Source organism: Ammodytes marinus (genome assembly GCF_949987685.1).
Source record: "Ammodytes marinus genome assembly, chromosome: 19".
Taxonomy (NCBI): Eukaryota; Metazoa; Chordata; class Actinopteri; order Uranoscopiformes; family Ammodytidae; genus Ammodytes; species Ammodytes marinus.
The window spans coordinates 11,732,947-11,751,514 of record NC_137223.1 but is presented as its reverse complement, the minus strand read 5'-3'; the positions used below and the strand labels follow the sequence as shown (position 1 = coordinate 11,751,514).

At 39.1% G+C, this 18,568-nt stretch overlaps 1 protein-coding gene across 1 annotated transcript in view; it reads left to right on the top strand.

Annotated features, from left to right (window-relative positions):
• The window catches only part of ryr3 (ryanodine receptor 3), a gene marked incomplete at its 5' end in the record, with an annotated part of 127,253 nt that overhangs the window by 81,689 nt on the left and 26,996 nt on the right, over nt 1-18,568 (top strand). Inside the window, 29 exons of the mRNA XM_080048252.1 lie at nt 17-152; nt 301-484; nt 1,681-1,783; nt 2,079-2,199; nt 2,846-3,015; nt 4,513-4,733; nt 5,322-5,412; nt 5,926-6,066; nt 7,315-7,478; nt 7,675-7,753; nt 7,889-7,978; nt 8,241-8,378; nt 8,976-9,038; nt 9,205-9,280; nt 9,419-9,542; nt 10,123-10,238; nt 10,327-10,394; nt 10,503-10,624; nt 11,141-11,190; nt 11,288-11,348; nt 11,949-12,187; nt 12,936-13,017; nt 13,385-13,515; nt 14,082-14,200; nt 15,208-15,406; nt 16,327-16,421; nt 17,235-17,380; nt 17,829-17,916; nt 18,007-18,099. Coding sequence (XP_079904378.1) covers nt 17-152; nt 301-484; nt 1,681-1,783; nt 2,079-2,199; nt 2,846-3,015; nt 4,513-4,733; nt 5,322-5,412; nt 5,926-6,066; nt 7,315-7,478; nt 7,675-7,753; nt 7,889-7,978; nt 8,241-8,378; nt 8,976-9,038; nt 9,205-9,280; nt 9,419-9,542; nt 10,123-10,238; nt 10,327-10,394; nt 10,503-10,624; nt 11,141-11,190; nt 11,288-11,348; nt 11,949-12,187; nt 12,936-13,017; nt 13,385-13,515; nt 14,082-14,200; nt 15,208-15,406; nt 16,327-16,421; nt 17,235-17,380; nt 17,829-17,916; nt 18,007-18,099 — 3,510 coding nt within the window. The remainder of the gene's footprint in view (nt 1-16; nt 153-300; nt 485-1,680; nt 1,784-2,078; nt 2,200-2,845; nt 3,016-4,512; nt 4,734-5,321; nt 5,413-5,925; nt 6,067-7,314; nt 7,479-7,674; nt 7,754-7,888; nt 7,979-8,240; nt 8,379-8,975; nt 9,039-9,204; nt 9,281-9,418; nt 9,543-10,122; nt 10,239-10,326; nt 10,395-10,502; nt 10,625-11,140; nt 11,191-11,287; nt 11,349-11,948; nt 12,188-12,935; nt 13,018-13,384; nt 13,516-14,081; nt 14,201-15,207; nt 15,407-16,326; nt 16,422-17,234; nt 17,381-17,828; nt 17,917-18,006; nt 18,100-18,568) is intronic.

Here is an 18,568-nt window from a genome sequence, read left to right as displayed (position 1 = left end):
GTGTGTGTGTATGTAGGTAATAACATACCTGGCAGGCTGTGGTCTTCAGAGCTGTGCCATGCTACTTGCCAAAGGTTACCCAGACCTGGGCTGGAACCCCATAGAGGGAGAGCGCTACCTGTCCTTCCTTAGGTTCGTCGTCTTCTGCAATGGTATGTTGATTTTCTTTCTGATTGGTGATATATTGATGGAAATATGCTGTAAAGGGAGTGATAATAAGGTGTGATTAAAAAATAAAAATAAAAACATATTTAAATCATCACCTCTCAATGCATTGCCCTGCTGTGTTTTGTGTAACAGGTGAGAGTGTGGAGGAAAACGCCAACGTGGTGGTGAAGCTGCTAATCAGACGTCCAGAGTGTTTCGGGCCGGCCCTGAGAGGAGAGGGGGGTCAGGGTCTTCTGGCTGCCATGAGGGAGGCCATCAAGATCTCTGAGGATCCTGCCCTTGACCTGCCCAAGCCCTCCACTGGAGTCACTTCACCGTAGGAAGAATCCACACCCACTATCTGACCTTATTGAGCTCCAGTCAGGGTTGAATCAGCGTTTAGATCATTATGAGACACTCGAAAACCCAGTGTGTGGCATGCAAAGCAGTCAGTAGTGATGAATTATCCCATTATCTCTGTCCCCCCATTGTCTTTGTGCTGACTTGATACATTTAATTACATTTGCCAGTGAGTTTCTGAGCTCTGCTTAACCAGCATTACTTCTAGTTAATTCACTTCTTAATGGTGCTGCATCAGTATGCATTTGATCAATTGCTGCTCATTCACATCACTGGGAAAAGGTTGAAGTGTGACTCTTTGTGTGAGCCTGCACAAAGAAACTGGAAAGAAAGAGTTGTATGGCTTTGATTTCAGTTTGAGTGTGTGGTTTTTGCAGCAGCTTGTAGTGAGCCGATTGAACTACCACTACCAAAGCAGGAAAATCTGCCTGTTAGTATCCACTTTTTTCCACCAGTGAAAACCATAAACAAAACATATTTTCAAGTGTTTAAAATGTCCTTGTAATGTCTGACACAAAGCAAAACATCTTCATCTTTGAACAATTCAGCTGGTTTCTACAACTAAGTCATCATTTTAGCTTGTGCAACAATCTGCTTTGGAAAAACTTCCTGAAAAACAACAGAAACGGTTTAAATAACTGAATTTAAGTCATTTTTAAACATAACTCTTCATACAAAGACATCATACAGAGATAGTTGTTTGGTTAGAGGATTTAGAGGAAAAGTATGTAGCAGGCAGCCCCTGTAGAAAAAATTGTTGATACTCGCCTGCTCACATCAATATGCAAAGGCTGTAATTCACTGGCTGCACCTGAATGGACAAGGTTATTATTGCACGAGGCGAGGGAGAGGTATGGGAACGCTGGATAAAATCAATATCTAAAACATAATGGCCTGTAAGGAGACCATGTATTGTGCCAGAAACATTGTTATACATTCTCCCAACATTACCTATCCATTGCTCTTCTGCCATCCATTTTTCTTTTTCTTTTCTCACACTACCTTGTAGAATCCACGAGTTTATGGTTTCTGATTTCCTAAGTGTAATTTGCATCAGTGTTCTCATTATTCACCAATATCTCAGTGTTGTGTTTGTGTGTGTGTGTGTGTGTGTGTGTGTGTGTGTGTGTGTGTGTGTGTGTGTGTGTGTGTGTGTGTGTGTGTGTGTTTCAGGTCAGGCGAGGAAGATGGAGAAGTCATGCACATGGGAAACGCCATCATGTCCTTCTACTCGGCTCTTATTGACCTGTTGGGACGCTGTGCTCCAGAGATGCATGTGAGGCCCTCCACATTAACCTGAGCTTAGGAATAACATTCTGAATATAAGACACTACAGTGTTTAGGGACCTATCTAAGAGGCCAAACCTGGTTCGGTGAGGGTTAGCTTTATAATATTACATTTGTTTAAAGGTGCACTAGGTAACTTTGGGTGTGTCATAGCCAGGATCATCATGCATCTTGCACAGGATTACTTTCATGCTATCAAAATAATTTTTACTAGAACAAGGACCATTAGAATGACCTGAATTAAAAGCAGTTAGTTGAATGTTTCCTGCGTGTGTCACCTACAGCTTATCAATGCGGGTAAAGGCGAGGCGCTGCGTATTCGAGCTATCTTGCGCTCCCTTGTTCCCACGACAGACCTGGTGGGCGTCATCAGCATCCCCCTCAAAATGCCTGTGGTTAATAAAGGTATGTGGGTTTCTTTGGCAGTATTGCTTGTTTGTTAACATGTCAAGTGTGGATATGTCGATGGTTAAAAAACATAGAGACACAAAGGAAATAGAACCGAAATAAAATCAAGAAGAATTATCCAATAGAAGTCATCAGGAGGTACAGTATGTCCTAGGTCATACCTGCCAGACTTCATTGAGGAGCAAATGTATGTTCACTTTTTTGTCCTACTGTGGAAGAAATCTGTGCCTTCGGGGTGTTTCAAGTGCCTTTGCAGCTTTTCCTTAAAAACAAGACATTTTCTAATAAGAAAGCAAGCTGTGTCCTACATGAATGAACTCACCTTCTTTATTTTTATTTTTAAATAAGTTTCCACAGCTTATCATGCCTTAAATTACTGCTACCTTATATCACATGTATATATCTGATGCTGATTCTCACTGCTTTTTGTTCTAGACATTTTGCTAAATAAATCGCTTATCAATCAATAATCATTAGCCTTTGTCATTCATGCCCTTATATCTTTATTTCTCCCTCTTCCAGCTTTCTTTTAGTTTAATAAGTAGACAATAACACATACAATGTTTATTAAGCGTATACTTTGTATATTTTGAAACACGCTTTAAAATTTATATTTTCCTCCTAACTTGTGTTTCCCCCTCAGATGGCTCAGTGACAGAGCCTGACATGTCAGCATGTTTTTGTCCGGACCATAAAACCTCCATGGTTCTGTTTCTGGAGCGAGTGTACGGCATAGAGGACCAGAGCTTCCTGCTGCAGATGCTGGAGGTCGGCTTCCTGCCCGACCTGCAAGCCTCCGCTTCTCTGGACACGGTGAGTGAGAGAGAGAGAGAGAGCAAACAACCTGAAAAACCTTTACCACGTACAGTATCTATAGCAAACCTTCAAACTACCATTTTGTTTCTCCCAAGCTGCCAACGTGTCCCTGTTTCAGGACTTTTTAGCCTATAAATGCACAAACTATAAGTGCTAGCCGCTTTCAGGTGTAATATTCAATCATCATCTCTATTTCTGGTCCTTTTAGATTTCCCACCTGAAATGGTTTTTCCTTCATTAAAGGTGAAGTAAGCGGTTTATTTGTGTTAATATATGTGTTATATCACTCCATATTCCTACAGCAATCACATCAACAGAGTGCGGACGTCATATCACAGGTCTCCAAGTCATTCTGATTTGCAGTAATAGCCCAATTAAAATGTTGTAGTATCCCGATTTTTTTATCCAATCAGGAGAGAGAACGCCACAAAACCGTCACTCGTCTCACTCATATATATTATATACACTCCATGGTCTCACTGCCGGTGCACGCCAGAGCAACAGATGGGTGAATGTGTATGCGCCTACAATGGCGGAGCAGGTAAAATCCTTCCCAATGTCTGTTTTGATGGTTTTTATCATGTTTTATCCGGTTTTATCACACTTATGGATCTGAGATGATGCTAGATAACTTGCTGCTTGAAGACCGCAGTGCATTAATGTTGTGACGTAGGGACGAGCGAGGGGACTGCTCACTGCAGTAACTGACAGGAAGTTAGCTAAAAGAACCATTCCGCTTACTGAACCATTAAACTTTCAGTTTGTGTTAATTTTAGTGCCCCCTGTGGAGGTACCGGTGGTACTGTTTTTAAGACGCCGGGTGTAGTTCCTGGTTGAGCTGACAAAGGCATTAAGAAAAACCATATAAAACTAGCATTCGTTGCACTGATGGTCTCATTTGCTGTTACGTGTAATGTATGATCATCCGAGGAAAAATTAGACTGTTCCTCATTGCTGTTTTTGTAGGGAGAATAACGCCACTTAGCACAAGCGAAATATGACAATTTGAATGCTGATCATAATTACTTAGTCTTATGAGGATGAGGAGAATGTGATTTGATGTTGAATTATCACAGTGATTGTATTTATGCCAACTCAGAAGCAGTCATGACAAGGCCTTGTCCTGATTGTAGAACTGAGCAATCAGTGTTCATGTTTGCGGAGATAATTTGCTCCTGTCACACAGCTAATGAGCAAAGTGGAAACCAATTCATATGCACTGGATTTATTACTTGAAATTAGCTACGTGGAACTTTAAAATATTACTGACATTTTCCAATATTTCCTCTGATGATCATAATTTACATGTAACAGCAATCAAGACCATCAATGCAAAAAACGCTATTTATATATAGGATTTATAAATGCCTTTGTCCGGGTAAGCTCACCCTGGAACAACAGCTGGCGTCTTAAAAACACTACTGCTTTTCTTCTAAATGGGCGACTAGAATGGCCTCTCCATCCCTCATCTGCATTGCTCTCTCTCTCTTATAGGAGGTGTTGAGCACCACAGGGACAGCTTTGGCCATGAACAGGTACATTGGCTCGGCCCTGCTGCCTCTGCTGACCCGCTGTGCTAGTCTCTTCTCCAGCACGGAGCACTACGCGCAGCTCGTAGACTCCACACTGCACACCATCTACCGCCTGTCCAAAGGCCGCTCGCTTACCAAGGCCCAGAGAGACGCCATCGAGGAGTGTCTGCTCGCCATCTGCAAGTAAGGCCCCTTCATGCTCAAGCTGAGTGAGAAATATTCAATTGGATATGGATATGGTCTGCACAGGCTGCACTGTGTTATTTTTTTTCCAAACATATATTGACCCTTATTTGTTGCACTTAAGTGGGGCTGCCTGCCACAAATGAAAAACAACAGGAAACAATGACATTAGGTACTCTGTATTAAAGGTGGAGTCAGTGATTCTGGAGAACACCTGTTGACAAAATCACTTTTTGTTGAAATCAGTGAATATTCCTTCAAATCCACTACCTGTCTGTACTCTGTGTGTGCACTGAACAAAAAGCTGGTGTTGTCTGCTATGTAACTAAGGTCACATTACAGTGAACTACGGTTTTGTGTTTCCTTTTCACGTTTTATTATTATTCTCATATTTGCACGTGTATGTTTCTGCTTAGATGCTCAGTTAGTGTTGCTCAGTGCTACTTGCACATAAGATTATATATTGTGTAGAAACTGTCCTAACTGTAGCCACTTCATATATATTTTTTATTATGATATCAAGAGACTCTGCTCCCTGCTTGTGTAATATTTTTTATGTTAAATGAATTTCATTCTCGTATTTGACAGGCATCTGCGTCCCTCCATGATGCAGCAGCTGCTCAGACGGCTGGTGTTTGACGTTCCCATGCTGACTGAATACTGCAAAATACCTCTCCAGGTGAAACAAACTGTCATCTTCTGCAGCATTTCAACTACACTTTCCATGATCTTTCTTAGCACTATTCTGCAGGTTATACAAAACGATTTGTTTAGATGGTGTCTGATTTATGAAACATTTCGTTCTTAACACCACGCAGGCTGTTTTTTTTCCCATAAACTGAAAAAGGCTCTAAATACATAAATAAAATCTGATCTGTAAAAACTTTGGACATTAATTTGTTGTAAAAATGAAATAAATATTTTTATTTTGGCTTTATCCAACATGTATATTTTTGGTTTTGGAGTGATTCATGATAAGTTAAAAAATTATATCTATGGGTTAAAAATTTTACCTTATTCACCTGCAGGGTCTCGCCTTAAAAAACTGCATGAAGTCAGGTGACATTAGGCATCATATATTTTACATATTTTCATGAGACGCTGCCAACATTGCTGACAATGTTCATTGAGCAAGAATATTTAACAAACCCACACTCAAACCCTTATGTGTTCTTGTTTATCTGATCCATAGCTTCTGACCAACCACTATGAGCAGAACTGGAAGTACTACTGTCTTCCTGCTGGTATGGGCAGCTTCGGCATCGCCTCAGAGGAGGAGCTCCTCTTAACCAAGAAACTCTTCTGGGGAATCTTTGACTCTCTTTCTCACAAGGTACAACCATTAAAACAATGTGTTGTAGAATATTCATCACCATGAGCCGACAGTATGTCCATGTACCAAGAGATTTATTATGTTTTGGTAAAGCTCACTGTATCTATAATGTATCTTCTTTCTCATTTTCTACTTCTGAGGATAAATCAGAAGTGGCGGATGACAAGGCAATATATTTCTTGAAGCCTCTGGAAACCCGGTCTAAAATAGATAAAAAATCAATATATGATATCAAAGTTGGGTGTCTCAATAAGCTTTTACAAAAATCTGATTGAAAATAATGTTCATAAATATTATTAAACTTAGGTAGGCCCCTACACATTTTTTTTTAGACAGTTTGACAGGACTGTGTGGGCGTGGCCATATCAAACGGTCTCCATGGCCACACTCATTGTTTTAATAGAGAGTTTGGGCAGAGAACTGCTGTGATAGGTTAAAAATAATTATTGTGTAATAAGAACCCGAGCATAGCCCACCTCATGGAAACCGAATTTCTGTAAAGTTTATCAAACTCAAATTATTTACATTTATATTTAATTTGGATTGGTAAATACACAGCTTACTCTTTCAGATGTTTACTATCATACAACTACATAGTTAGAAGGATTTTGTGGATATGTGTTTACATGGGCTTTAAATCTCTGCGTGTCGCATAAAACATGTTTAGTGGTCTAGTCGTGTTTGTTCCCCTTCTTCTTTTTCCTGCAGGTTTTTTATTATTATTCTGTTTTGAGAAGATCTTGAGTTTTGAAAACCTGAAAGTGTGTCCTCACGGGAGAAGGCTCTTGGTATTCCGAGGTAGTGAAGTGAAAGCTCAATGAAATGCGTGTGAGCAGTGTTGCTGAGGCGCAGCAAAAACAGATGAATCATTTATCAGTTTGTGACAGGCCGTCGCTTGGTGCAAACATTTCTCAGCCGCCTCCTCTTTCCCTCTTCTCCTTGGCTATTCCCCACTCCATCCATCTCATAGTTAAAGGTGCACTGTGCAGTTTCAGAAGAGGGGGGTTCGTTCACATTTTCAGGGGATTCGTTTACACTTTCAGAACCTGCAGTTCACAAAATATATTTACTCTACATGTTATTCTTAGTATTGAATAAGTCTATAATCATAATATTATTTATGAGGCACCTGGAACTAAATATAGTAATACTAGAATATGTTTGTTAACAAAACATTGGTAACGTCTCCTCAGAGTGGTGAGAAAAACTAGTAACTGTCCCCATCTGCTGCATGTGTCTCTTGTGTAGAAGTATGATTCAGAACTTTTCAAAATGGCCAAATCGTGCCTATGTGCCATTGCTGGAGCCCTGCCCCCTGACTTTGTGGATGCCAGTCCTGGGGCAACACTGGAGAAGCAGGCAGCAGTAGATGCCCAGGGCAACTTTGATCCCAAACCTGTCAACACTGCCAAGTGAGTTGCCTAAAAATACACCTTATTCCATTTTTGTTTTAGAGTCAAGGAGATTAAAAAGCAGCACAATGTTGAAAACTTAATATTCTGTTTTGACAATGTGTTTTTGTGTGTCTCCAAATTTCCTGCTCAATAAACAAGTACAATACACTTTGAGAAAACAATACATATTTAAATATTATCTCCACTTTTCTAGCATATCCCTTCATGAACAACTTGAGTACATTGCCAACAAATATGCCGAGCATTCCCATGAGAAGTGGTCCGCAGAGAAGGTTGGTGCCTCTCCATGCTCTCTCCCTCATGCCATCTGTCATATCAAACTTAACTCTATTTTTATTTAGTTCCCCTGAGTTATTATGCCTGAAAATACATTATACTTCAATGTCTACAGTAAACTGTTGTTGCAGGTGTCAGCAGGCTGGACACATGGAGAAAGTGGGGATGAGCAGGCCAAAACACATCCACTGCTGAAGCCTTACAAAGCGCTGAGTGAGAAGGTACATACACGCACACACACACACACACACACACACACACACACACACACACACACACACACACACACTATTCATTAACATGAATATCAAAATAACCTAGAAATGTATGGCCTTTGGAACATTTTAATATTTACATATCTGATATGTTTTCCAGACTCAATTTATAGAAAAATGTTTTCACTTTGGGACACAGTCAAGCGCTGTATGAAATGTAAAGCCAAAAAGTGACTGTCAAACATTTGGTTGTGTGTTGAATATGAAGGAGAGAGAAACGTACCGCTGGCCAGTGAAGGAGTCTTTAAAAAGCATGCTTTCGATGGGCTGGAACATTGAGAGGACCAAGGAAGGAGAAGCCATGTTCCAACAACTAGAGAGCGAAAAACAACGAAAGAGCTCAGAGGTAACGTAATGATGTATGATCCACTCTCATCAATGTTTAGTTTATCTCAAATGATGCCTTTGTTGACTATCTTACTATCTGACATCATTCACAAGATTACATTTTTTAAAGTTGCTTTAGTTGTTAAGTAACCTCAGATTTTCTGTGATAAATTTAGCAGGCCTCATTGAAAACATTAATGGGATGAATACTCCCTTGACCTGCCAGAATTGTAAACACAAAAAGCAACAAAGCTAATGGCTTGTATCAACACGTTTTGCTTTATTTATCATAAAAATGATTTTATTCTCATTTTATTGAAGTTGTTGGGCAATGATAAAGATAAATACTGAAAAGCATGAAGGTTGTCTGGGATTAAGATGTTGCTGCTGTAGATTTTAGACAACAGACAACATGTCGAGTGTTTGTTTTGCAATTTTTCAGCACAGCTCAAAGGTCAGGTTGTCAGTGGTATTAGACAAGTTTACCTTCATATTTTGACTCACTGTAAAATCAATTGTTTATTTCCGACGTAATTTTACCTTTATTCCAGCCAGGAATAACATTTATTGCTAAATATATTAATGTTTGGTTTTTGCTCCCTTTCTGACACTGTAGGTCAATGGATTTGGTCCTTCTCCGATGGACTTAAACAATGTAACTTTGTCTAGAGAGTTACAGGTTGGTTTTTCATTGACTTTATTTTATCATAATTATAATCATAATTATAATATAATTTTCCAAATATGTGTTACATGAACGTGCAATGTGACAATTATCTTTTTTTAACACAAAGCATAAAAGTGTCCAGGTTTTAATGAAATGCGCATTTTCCCTATATCTGCAGGGCATGGTAGAGTTGGTTGCAGAAAATTACCACAACATCTGGGCCAAGAAGAAGAAAACTGAACTTAGTAGCAAAGGTGTGTAAAGGCAGAGTCTGAATAAAAAAATACTTTGTGCACTGAACTCTTCCCATCATAAGGGCAAATTATTTGAGCTGCTAAAAATTGTAACTAGTGATTTGTGAAATTACTTTTTAATGTGATTTGACAACCCAGGAGGAGGGACCCATTCGCTGATGGTTCCCTATGACACCCTGACAGCTAAAGAGAAGTACAGAGACAGAGAGAAAGCCCAGGAGCTCTTCAAGTTTCTGCTGATCAGCGGCTATGCCATCACAAGGTTAACCTCCTCTCAACTCCATAAATTCATCTTTCATTGAAGATATAGGCGTAATGTCTCCGTTACATTAAACTTTGACTGGATTGTATACTTAAGGAAAAAACTAATAATTTTTCTCTTTCTCGTCATTATTTTATCAATATATACCTATTGTTTGTGCTTGCATCATTATAGTTTGCATCATGATAAGGTTACTATGATTGCAATTTTTTTTATCATTTAAGCAATATCACATATGTCCATTCAATTAAGTGAAGTCAGCACCCCCCCCCCCTCCCTCTGATGACCATTTCTAATTTAAATCATATGTTATCTGTGGAAATACGTCTATATTTGTAATGCAAAGTTAGTTCAAATCCCAGGTAACGGCCATTAATGTAACTTTAAATAGTGGATTAGAACAAACAACTGTGAAGCTTAAGTCCCAGTGATGTGTTCTTACTGTATATCAGCACTCGTGGAATGTCTCTCGTCCAATCAAATGACTTAGTCAAAATTAATTGTTGTGTAATTGAGAGGCTTTGCGTTTTATTGTGTGATTGGGGAAAAAATTGTTATGAGTGATGCTTATTTCTGACAGAGGTCTTAAGGACATAGAGCAAGACTCGTCATCCATGGAGAAGCGTTTCTCCTATAAGTTCCTCAAGAGGATGCTGCAGTACGTGGATTCTGCCCAGGAGTTCATCGCTCATCTTGGTGAGTGTGCAGCATTTTAAACACACTACGTTGATTGAGAACTACTCCTCGACACTGACACAGCCGCTCATTTTTGTTGTTAATCCAGAGGCTATGGCCACCAGTGGGAAGACGGACAAGTCTCCTCACGACCAGGAAATCAAGTTCTTTGCAAAGGTCCTGGAAGTCCACTAACGCTTCTTGAAAATAAACCACTGAAATATTGAATCATTTCCTTAACCTTGTGGAGGTTTTTGATCTCATAGCTGCATTTCTTGTCTCCAGGTGTTGCTTCCTCTGGCAGATCAAACTATTAAGAACCACAGCCTCTACTTCCTCTCCACGCCCAGCAAAAACCTGAGCATATGTGGCTATGCGTCCAACAAAGAGAAGGAGATGGTCACCAGGTACTGGGTGGTTGCACTGAACAATTTGTTTAATACATTTTTTTTTATTGATTTGGTCCTTTGTATTAGTGCAATTTACCAGGTTAGTGTATACAATTTTGGTTTGACCAAGGGCACCATGGTAACTATAATATAGCCGCAAAAAGTTTTAAATACTTATAGTTAATTTTATTTATGTATTTATTTATCTTTTATTTGTGATCATGTAAGCCGGAACAGATATGTACACACAAATAACCACAACAAGGGAAACAAAACATAGGGGATGTAGTTGTCCTGCAATGCACACCTGTGTACTCAGTTTTAAATTTTTTATTTAATTTTTTATTTTGTTCAGAGGTTTCTTTTCATATCTGAAGCCCTTTTTGATCTCATTGGAAAGAGCACAGATTTTTCTCCTTCATATTCATCAGACCTTTCCTTGTTTCCCTGCTTATTCAGCTTTTTTCAGCCCTTCTCTATTCTTTCTGAAGCTTTTTGTCCAATTCTCTTCTTTTTACCATCTTTGTATTCCAGCCTGTTCTGTAAGCTGGCAGCTCTTGTCAGACACAGGATTTCTCTCTTTGGTAAGGTTGGCATTGCCTCCATCTGTACTCTTTGCTCTTGTGCCTCTTTGCTGCCAATCTTTTCCCCACATCTTCAGTAATTTGTCTTCTTTGACAGGAAGTGACTCTGCAATGATGGTGAGCTGCTTGCACATCCTCTCTCACTCACTGGACACCAGGTAAGCACACATTTAAAGGTGGAGTCAGCGATTCTGGAGAATACTTGTCAAAATCAGTTTTTGTCAAATTCAGTGAATAGCTCCTCACAATCCACTACCTCTCCGCACTGTGTGTGCACTGCATAAGGTGGTGTTAATACACAGCCTAGGCTCTGAAAACTGGTATGTAAACAAAGGGGGCCCACTATAGCTAGCAACTTGCCCTTATACAGAGCCTAGGCAATGTATTATAGCCACTTCAAAACCAAATCCACAAAATCCTTCCAGCTATGTTATTTGGAGAGTTAGTTGCATAATAGTAAGAATCTGAAAAGAGTCATTTAAGTTTGATAAACTTCACAGAAATTTGGTTTAGATGAGGTGGGCTATAGATGAGAGCAACCTTCCCCTCTACGTCATAGCCCCACCCCTTTCTGTGTGAAAACAAGATTGAGAAATTCACTGATTTTGATGAACGCATGCAGCAACAACAAGCGTTTTCCAGAATCCTTGCCTCCACCTACCGTATTTAATTTTTCTATATGCACACTGATTTATCAAGTAGTCAGTTCAGTGGTTTGCATGCACTGTAGCCCTTGTGTGTTCCCTCCCCTCTCTCAGGACGGTGATGAAGTCGGGGTCAGAGCTGGTTAAAGCCGGGTTGAGGGCTTTCTTTGAGAACGCAGCGGAGGACCTGGACAAGCTGCTGGAGATGCTCAAACTGGGCAAGTTCATGCAGTCCCGAGCCCAGATGAAGAGCGTGAGCCAGAGCATCAACTATGTGACGGTGGCCTTACTGCCCATCCTCACTGCCCTGTTCGAACATATCAGCACACATGAGTTTGGAGTGGACCTGCTGTGTGAGTCTTGGTTTCCATACATAGCATTTACAACATTTTTTGTTTATTTATTTTTTGTTTTTTGAAATATCAAAAACACAACAACATAAATATGTATAGAACAGACTTTGTCAACATGGAAATTCACAAGTTCATACATATTGACGGTTGAGTTTTACTGTACAAAACGGGAAACATTGGAAATACAGCTGGGGGGGGGGGGGGGGGTGAAGGGACCACTCCAAGTGATCAGTGTCTTTGTTTGTGTTTTAATAAAATTAACATTTTAGTTTTATTCTATAGACTACTGACAACATTTCTCCCAAATTCCAAATACAATATTGACATTGCATCAATTCATTCAGAGATGCAGATTTAAGAAAAATTTGGAGTGGTCTCTTCAGGTTTCACAAAATAGATGGATAAACATATTATTTAGAAACACAAAACTGTGAAAAATAAGCTTTCTTCTTCTTAGACATACTGTACATTTTGATGAGTAAAAAGTCTAAGTCATGCAAAGCGGAAATTAAATAGGAAAAAACTGAGATGCAACAAAATAAAATTCCAAAGTGGGGTGGAATATGTCCATTACACAGTCCCTAATTGGAGATACAGTGTAAGTTATATTTACACCTAGTAGTTCCATGCCCATTACACATACAGTTCCTCCATTAAAAAAATTAGACATACCATAGTAAGTATTCACTGTCATGTTGTTTTAAGTTTATGTCTACATTTATTAAAGCTAGATTTGTCTTTTTTTCAGTGGATGACGTGCAGCTCTCCTGCTACCGAATCGTGACCTGTTTGTTCTCCCTGGGAACAGGAAAGAACGTATTTGTGGAGAGGTAGGTGGCCATACAGAATGTTAAATGGCATTTGTTGCTGTTCAGCACTGTATACTTGATCACAAAGCTTAAGGATCCGTGATAATGCTGAGTGCTTGCCATAATATTTAATTTTTTGTGGTACGTGCAATATGTTATTGCCATGGGATGTGGGCAATACTTTATATGCAGTTTATTGTTGTGATTGGTATGGTTGGTGCTGTATTGTTTGATCATATGTTTTGTTTTGTTTATTGTAACTTTCAGGGCATTTAATTATGTATGGAGCATTTGAGTCCAATACTAACTTCCCTAAGGGGATAATAAAGTACATTGTATCCCATCGTACTTTTCCATACACTGTATGAATATTCATGTTAATCTGCAGGCATCTCCCTGTGTTCGGAGAGAGCCTGGCGACCTTGGTGGGAGCCATGCCTGTGGCGTTCCTGGAGCCTCACCTTAACGCCCACAACCCGCTCTCTGTCTTCAATACCAAGACTCCCCGAGAGAGAGCCAGTGAGTGTCCATCCTGGTCCCCCATTTAGAACACTACCCCATTTATTCACTTAGTTCTGGCAAAACTCTGAGCTTCGTAAAGTCCCTGTAAACACAAATCCACAAAATTCTTCTAACTATGTAATTTGGGGAGTTGCATAAAAGTAGGCATCTGAAAAGAGTTAGGCATATCTATCAATCCAAATTAAAGATATCGTCATTTAAGTTTGATAAACTTGACAGAATTTCGTTTTCCGTGAGGCGGGCTATGCTCTTGTTCACATTAAGTATTTTGAACCCATCACGGCAGTTCTTTACCCAGACGTTCTATAAAACTATGACGGTTGCTATGGAGATTGTTTGATATGGGCCACTCCTACACATCCCTGTAAAACAGACTGCTGTAAAAAAAAAAATTTAAATAAATGTTTTTTTTTAACTTTTTATATTTATGAACATTTATTTTCAATCAGATTTTTGTTAAAGCTTATTGAGAAACCCCAACTTTGAAATCATATATTGTTTTTGACTATTTAAGACCAATTTGTTACAGAGGCTTAAAGACATTGAATGTTTTTCTTGTCTAGTCCTCAGTATGCCGGACACGGTGGAGGAAATGTGTCCAGAGATGCCTCGCCTGGACCGACTGCTGAAAGATGTCAACGATGTGTCAGAGTCGGGCGCTCGCTACAGTGACATGCCACAGGTCTGGAGGGCTGATGGGATATTTAAACGTTCACAAAAAGTTCTGTTCAACAACATGGTCACTACCTCTACGCTATTATGTGGCGTTATGGCTACGATGCAGTACAGTATTTATACTGCTTCGTCAAATAAAAGTTTTGACCGTGCACTAAATATGTTTCTCATTAGCTGTCCAACCCCTTCGGCACAATATTTATTATTAGTTTCTTAGTTATTAGTACATTTTTAAAGTGATATCCATCATTTATAAATTACAGCATTTAACATTTCTGTGACATAATGAATCATTCAATTTGTTTGCATTACGTTATGTAATGTATCACTGTGGGAATACAAAGCTCCAGTGTGTTTTTATTTGTAGATTTAGAAGGTGGATTTTGCAGCACAGCAGCCTCTGCTAAAAAAATATTCTTTTGATCAAAAGTGACACAGAGCTGAGTTGTTAGTAAACATGAGTGTGTGTGCAGCACAATCGAAATGTACATAACTTTTCAACCTTTTTAAGGTGCTTTCAGTGATTCTGGAGAAAGCTTATTTTCAAAATCTCTTATTGTAAAAATGTGTAAATATATCCTCATGATCCACTACCTGTCTGTACTGTGTGCGCTGAAAAAAATGAAAATATCTGGTCTAAATAAACAGCCTAAGCACTGGCATGTAACTGGTGTGTAAACAAAGGGGGCCCATCGTAGCTAGCAAAATGTATTTTACAGAGACTAGGCTGTGTATTATCACTGGAATTTTTTAGTGCACTGACAATACAAACAGGTATGGGATTGTGAGGAGATATTCACAGATTTTGACAAAGTGATTTTGACAACAAGCGTTCTCCAGAATCGCTGACTCCATCTTTAATATCTATATGATATATCTGCGAGAAAAGTGCAAATCTTTTCTTACCATAAAGTGAATCATTTGGTCCCAAACATAGCACAATGATCCATTTCTGCCTCCTGTCGTCATACCTTCAGACAGTTTGACTTTCACCTCCCCCCATGTCTCCTGCAGGTGATTGAGGTGATCCTTCCCATGCTGTGTAACTATCTGTCCTACTGGTGGGAGAAAGGGCCGGAGAACTCTCCTGAAGGTGCCCTGTGCTGCTCCATGGTGACGTCAGAACACCTCAGCATTATACTGGGAAACATCCTCAAGATCCTCAACAACAACCTGGCCACAGATGACGCTGAATGGATGAAGAGGATTGCAGGCAAGTGCCAGGTTCATAGCTGTTATAAAAAGCACAGCTATTTTTATTTATATTTATATTTTTTAAAGATTATTTTTTGGGGCATTTTCAAGCTTTATTTGATAGTACAGAGTTGAAATGGGGAGACAGAGAGAGAGGGGGATGACATGCAGTAAAGGTCCGCAGGTCGGGTTTCAACCTGCGACCAGTTCAACGGGGCCTGAGCCAACATGGTACGGGCTCTATCCACTACGCCACCGGAGCACCCCGAAAAGCATGGCTATTTTTTAAGAGAGTTTATGAATGGTCAAAATGTGTTGCAATGTGTTCCTGATTTTAAGATATAATTTGGGGTTGTCAGAGAATATTCCAAATGAATTGCTTTACTGGTGGTGAGGTGAAAACTGACCTGTTCATCCTTTTTTTCCGTCTTGAAAAACATGAATAATAAAGAAAGAATCCTATTTAAACTTCAATATATTATTAAATTACTTCTTTAAAGGAGGAAACCCACATGGGAACCTAAGATTAATATAACTATATGTATTGTATGTACAACATTTCCTATGCACATTACTCAGTGGAAATTCAGGAAAAGGCTAGATAACTTGAAAAATAATTGGCTGCTGTGGGTTAAAAACAGCCTTAGGCAGCCAAAATAATTTAAAACAAGGGCATAAGAAAAGGGAAAACATCAAACTGTGTTGTATATTTATTAATTCTAATAAGGAATAATATATATATTTTTTAGTACAACTCTGAGACTTTCAGATATGAGGTTAAAAAACAAAAATTATAAACACCTAACATTGACACCCAAGCAAACTATTGTCCAGTTACAGATGAAGGATTTTGGTTCGTGCTCCTCCTCTCACAACTCAGATCCTTCCAGAAACCTGATGTAAAGTGTTGAAAGCATTTCCTTTTGTCTTTGTTTTCAGTCTACTCTCAGCCAATCATATGCAAGGCTGGAGCAGATCTGCTGAGAACCCACTTCCTGCCCACACTGGCCAAACTCAAGAAGAAGACAGTGAAGGTGAGAGCTTAAAATAAACGGTTCTTGAATGTTGAAGCAGCACATTGTATCCACTGCTCAATTATTATTCCGATAAGATTTCTTGCTGACTCCATTATAAGCTTCTGAAGCTATACTGTAAATATGGAGCTGTCAGCTATCAGAGGAGCTAGTCAAAATAACGTAATGCTTATTATTACATATCGAGAGTAAAAATACAAGATTCTACATCCAAGATTGTGTCATTTGTCATATGCACAACAACTACAGTTCTTGGCAATGACATTCTTAAAATCTGAGAGAAAATAGAAATCTGATACTTATATAAACACAAAATGGTGCAAAAATGTAATGCAAATAAATTAAAATGTAGACATAAGTAAATAATAATAATTCATTAAGTGTCTTTGTCATTCCTTGAAAGAGAGAATTAATTTCAATTAGTTTCAAGGTGCGGTGTGTTTGGACATTTAAAGGTGGAGTCAGCGATCCCTGAGAATGCTTGTTATCAAAATCAGTGAATATCTCTGCAGGACACGATATCCAATACACATTGTGTGGCTCTGTAAACTGGCATGTTGATAGCTACAGTGGATCCCCTTTGTTTACTTACCCTTTGTCTACATACTGGTTTACAGATCTTTGGCTATCGTCCATCTGGTGTATTAACACACATATTTCTATGCACACAGTAGCGGGTTTTGGTAGCGGATTGTGAGGAGATATTCACAGATTTTGACAAAGTGATTTTGACAACAAAATGCACCTTGACCTTTAAACTAGTGAAGTGGGGTCAGGGTATGAGTTTTTGATGTCCTGCTAATGGTTGGTTAGGTTGTGTCTGAAGAGGAGCTGCTGAAGGCTGACAGTAAAGGTGACACCCAGGAGGCCGAGCTGCTCATCCTGGATGAGTTTGCTCTGCTCTGCAGAGATCTCTACGCTTTCTACCCCATGCTCATCCGTTACGTGGACAACAACAGGTACCAAGTTGGCAAAGAATGATGCCTTTTCTACATTAGTTTTATTCTGAATCCAACAGCGTTAATGTTTTCCTGGGTTCCTTAGGCTTTTTCCAACTAGATTGCTGATTTATTAAAGCTATAGTATATCACTTCTGCCGCCCTCATGAGTAATTACAACAACACTGTTGGCGCATCTACTTAAGTTGAGCCTTTGGTGATTCCGATTTGATTATATAACTTCTGTTGTACATCCAGATTTTTTTATTAGCAGTAGAATCAACAACTGAAACATTTCTTAGCCACTTCTTGGGAGCTCCTGTGCAAGTGCTCATAGGCTTTATCAACTTTGTGTCAAATCATATGGCAATCGCTTTATTGTATTTGACATTAATTTATATGAAAGAGTTGCGCACCATAGCTAATGTAACTCAGTATTACAACGGTTCATGTCGTTGTCCATTTTCAGGTCCAGGTGGCTGAAGGAGCCTGATCCAAACTCCACTGAGCTATTCAGGATGGTGGCTGAGATCTTTATTCTCTGGTGCAAGTCCAATGTAAGTATCACCATTCAATCTACTAGACGTTTGAAACCAGGATACTCATCTCCAGGTTGTCTGACCTCTTTTTTTCTTTTGTCAATCCAGAATTTTAAGCGTGAGGAGCAAAACTTTGTGGTTCAGAATGAAATCAACAATTTGGGCTTCCTGACCGGAGAGGGCAAGACCAAGATGTCTAAGGTAAATATGGACCAATACTGTGGATATAACATATGGTATGGACCAATACAATGTTGCAAAATTAGAGATATATGCTGATGACACGATGAGCTTCATTAAATACATTTAAGGGTAAGTATGGGGATTATTATTATGTATTTTTCTAATTGTCAACAATTCTTATTTGTATGGAAACAAGAAAGTAATTTATTTCCTTAACTGTGGAACAGGGGAAACATTACTGACAAATCTCCTGTCCATTTGAACTTTATATGGGTCAGAAATTGAACACTAAACAAGAATTGTTCATACCAGGAAATCCTCAAATTGTTGGTATTGATCTAATGCTTTGGGCTTGAGCCCATTTAGATTTGAAATGCTATTGTAGATCACTTTTCGGTAACTTCCAAGAATCACTCTTTTCTTCACTCGAAATGAAATTTTTTCACCCTGTAATACATCTGTCTTTCTGTGTTATGGAGCAAAGAAC